At 25.0% G+C, this 3,634-nt stretch overlaps 1 protein-coding gene across 1 annotated transcript in view; it reads right to left on the bottom strand.

Annotated features, from left to right (window-relative positions):
* The window catches only part of LOC109353883, a 3,480-nt gene continuing 1,451 nt past the window's right edge, over positions 1,606-3,634 (bottom strand). The window contains exon 2 of the mRNA XM_019596244.1: positions 1,606-1,610. Coding sequence (XP_019451789.1) covers positions 1,606-1,610 — 5 coding nt within the window. The remainder of the gene's footprint in view (positions 1,611-3,634) is intronic.

Raw genomic sequence — 3,634 nt, 5'->3', positions numbered from 1 at the left:
TTTTTTTTAGTCATATTCTTTATGAACCTTGAGTGATATCATATTTAATATAACATTTAATCTTTGGCCACATTCTTAGTCACCTTTACTTTTCTGTCGCATTTTATATGTAGATCATCCAGTCCAATATTTCTTTTAGTGACATTATTAATAAATTCGAATGTGGAATACAATAATTAATAAAGTCAAAAATGCAATTATTCTACAATATTGAGTTTTTATGTATAAAAAGAAATATTATTTGTGTATTTAAAAAAAACTGGTCGTCCATTAATCATAGGTCATGTGTGACAAACTTGTCACACACACTTAGGTGTTGGCATGATAATACTTATAAACAACACTTGTTGGGAGAGATAATCAGTCATTCGTCTAAAAGATATTAGTTTATTACCTATAAGGTGATTTGATACCGTTTTTAAGAAAAATATATTCTATATTGAAATAAGAATTTATAGTAATTAATACTTATATTTGCTGCACCTTAAAATTTGTTATCTCACTTATTTAAAGATAAATTTGTTGCCCTTACTAGTCAATTCTAAAATATTAGTTCTTGAAAATATAAAACTTAGATTAACATTTTTTTTCTTGGCACATACTTTTTTAAATCAAACTTGCATTAATATAAAACTTGTTCAATGAAATTTGAAATTAGCTCAAATATTATTGTCTTTGAATAAAAAGGAATACATAATTATCAAAGACAATAAATAATAATTACATTTAATAATGTAGTGTAATTTATGGCATTTCAACTTTTTTTACACAAGCATTTTGTAAAATATTAATCGCGGGTGAGTACATGAGTTGATTTCGAGTTTCAAAAATAATTTTTATAGATTTCAACCAGTATAATTTTGTTTATTTATTATGAGTTAACATAATTTTTTATATATCCTATATATTCTTGTTCAAAGTATAGGTAGTCACACTAAGGTCAACCAATAGTTTACATTATCAACACCTTGGAATTTTTCTGTCATTTTATCAACAAATGTTAGTATATTAGTATTTGTTGTTAGTGAGATTCGAACTCAATCTCCTTCACTTCACTCCCAACCATCAAACCACATTATAACTCCCTTTTTATTTTATTTTTTTTAATTTTCTATCGGTGTGAGATTCGAACTCATAACATCTTTCACGTCATTCCTTAAACTCACACTTTAACCATCAAATCACCTTATGACTTCCTACATCTACGTTGAATTCTTTACATAATGAATGACAACTCATTCTTGTTGTCATCACGACTTGCTTTAAACTCTTAATTCTGACATTCAAATTTCGCATATTTTCTTATGATAAATAAAGTATATCACCTATTATTCGCGAATGGCCTATAAAACGTCAGTATCGACCCTAAGTATTAAGCAAAAGAATTTGATAATGTACAATATCTAGGGATCTACTGAGATCTTAAATTATTATATCTACTTCTTGTTATAATTAGTCTTTCACAATTTAGAGCAACACATTCATATTAGAATAAGTAAGATGACAATTTTTTTTTAAATTAAAATTTTAAATTATACTCGGCTGGATGATCAATTATTTTATCACTTATTATAAATTATAAGTGATAAAATAAGTGATAAATTTCTAACCTGATAGAAAGATGAAAACCAAAACGAAAGCCAATTTAACAATAGACATTCTCACCATCAAGAAATTTTCCACACTTCACACTTGATCAATTTAGAGATCTTGAATGAATATCATAATTCAATGGAACCCTCTTTATATAGCGGTGAGGATGTTACAACTTTCAAAAGATGAGTCATACCAATTAATAATTTAAATTTTTATTATTAAAAAATTTGTCATCTCATTTATTTTAAGATGATTGTATTGCTTTGAATTGTCAAAGACTAATTATAATAAGAAGTTGGTATAATGATTTCAAATTTCAGTATATCCAATAATAGGTGATAGACTTTATCTATCGTAAGAAAATATGTGAAATTTGGATGTCAAAATTGAAACAAAAATGAGAGTTTAAAGCAAGTCATGAACAAGAATGAGTTGTCATTCATTATGTAAATAATTTAATTATGTAAAATAATTTGCAATACCATTTCAAAAAATAAAGAGTCTCATGAAAACTGTGAGGAAATGTAATACATTTTTTCAATTATTATTGTTACTTGTTATAGACTTGATTCCGATATATATTTAAATTTTAATCATATTCTTAATGGACCTTGAATGATCTCATATTTTTTATGAGCTTTAATCTTTGGTCACATTCTTAATAACCTTTACATTTTAGTCACATTTTCTATAGAGATCATCCACTATAATTTTTTATTTTTAGTGACATTCTTAATAAATTCATATGTGAAATATCTTCATTAATAAAGGCAAAAATGCACATGTTCTATAATAGTGAGTTTTTCTGTATAAAAACAAATATTATTCATGTATTTGAAAAAAAAAATGGTCGTCCATTAATTATGGGTCATGTGTGTCAAACTTGTCACACACACAGGTGTGGACATGTTAATATTTATAAATGACATTTGTTGGGAGTAATAATCATTTACTCTAAAAAAATATTAGTTCATTACCTTAAAGGTGGTGTGATACCCATATTCCAAAAAAAAGATATATTTTATAATGAAAGAAGAATTTATACCAATTATTATTTATATTTTCTTTACCTTAAAATTTGTTATCTCACTTATTTGAAGATAAACATTGTACTCTTACCGATCACTTCTAAAATATTAGTTATTGAAAATATAAAAATTGCATTCCCATTTTCCTTGGCACATATTTTTTTTAAATCAAACTTGCATTAACATAAAGCTTATTCAATGATTTTGAACATTATATAAAATATTAATATCAGTAAAGAAAAAAGAATAAATAATGATCAAATGCATTACATAATAATTATATCTAATTGTGTAATATAATTTATGACAAGCACTTTGTAAATTATTAATTGGGGATGAGTACATGAGTCCATTTCGAGTTTGAAAAAAAACTTACATTTCTACTGGTCTAATTTTGTTTGTTTATTGTCAATTAATATTATTTTTTACATATCCTTTATATTCATGTGCAAAGTATAGGTAGTCATACTAAGGTCACTAATAGTTTACATTTTCAACACTTTGAAAATTTCTATGTCATTTATTCTAGAATAAATATGTTTCTCTAAATGGACAAAGACTAATTATAACAAGAGATAGGTATAATCATGAAAGTCCTTATTGAATCCCTATATATCCTTCAATATGGAATGTTAATATTTAATACTCTGGTCTAGTTGTGATAGTTTATAGACCCTCAACAGAGAAAAAAGTGAGAAACCATATTTATCATATGAAAATATGTAAAATTTAAATGTCAAAATTTAAGTGAAAATGAGAGATTAAAACAAATTGTGATGAAAAAAAATTACATTAAGGTTTCAACAAAATAAAGTCTCGTGAAATCATGAGGACATGTAATACATTTTATTTTCTACATCATTTATTTTATTACTTGTTGCAGATGTGAGTCTAAAATGGTCTTTAATTATCTGTCACATTCTAAATGAATCTCGTAATTTTTATATTAATAACAGACCATGGTTTTAGTTCTACCTCAAGTGTGATAATAAAATACAATATTTTTTTTT

Source organism: Lupinus angustifolius, chromosome LG08 (genome assembly GCF_001865875.1).
Source record: "Lupinus angustifolius cultivar Tanjil chromosome LG08, LupAngTanjil_v1.0, whole genome shotgun sequence".
Lineage (NCBI taxonomy): Eukaryota > Viridiplantae > Streptophyta > Magnoliopsida > Fabales > Fabaceae > Lupinus > Lupinus angustifolius.
The sequence above is the reverse complement of the archived record's forward strand: the minus strand, read 5'-3'. Positions and strand labels throughout refer to the sequence as shown.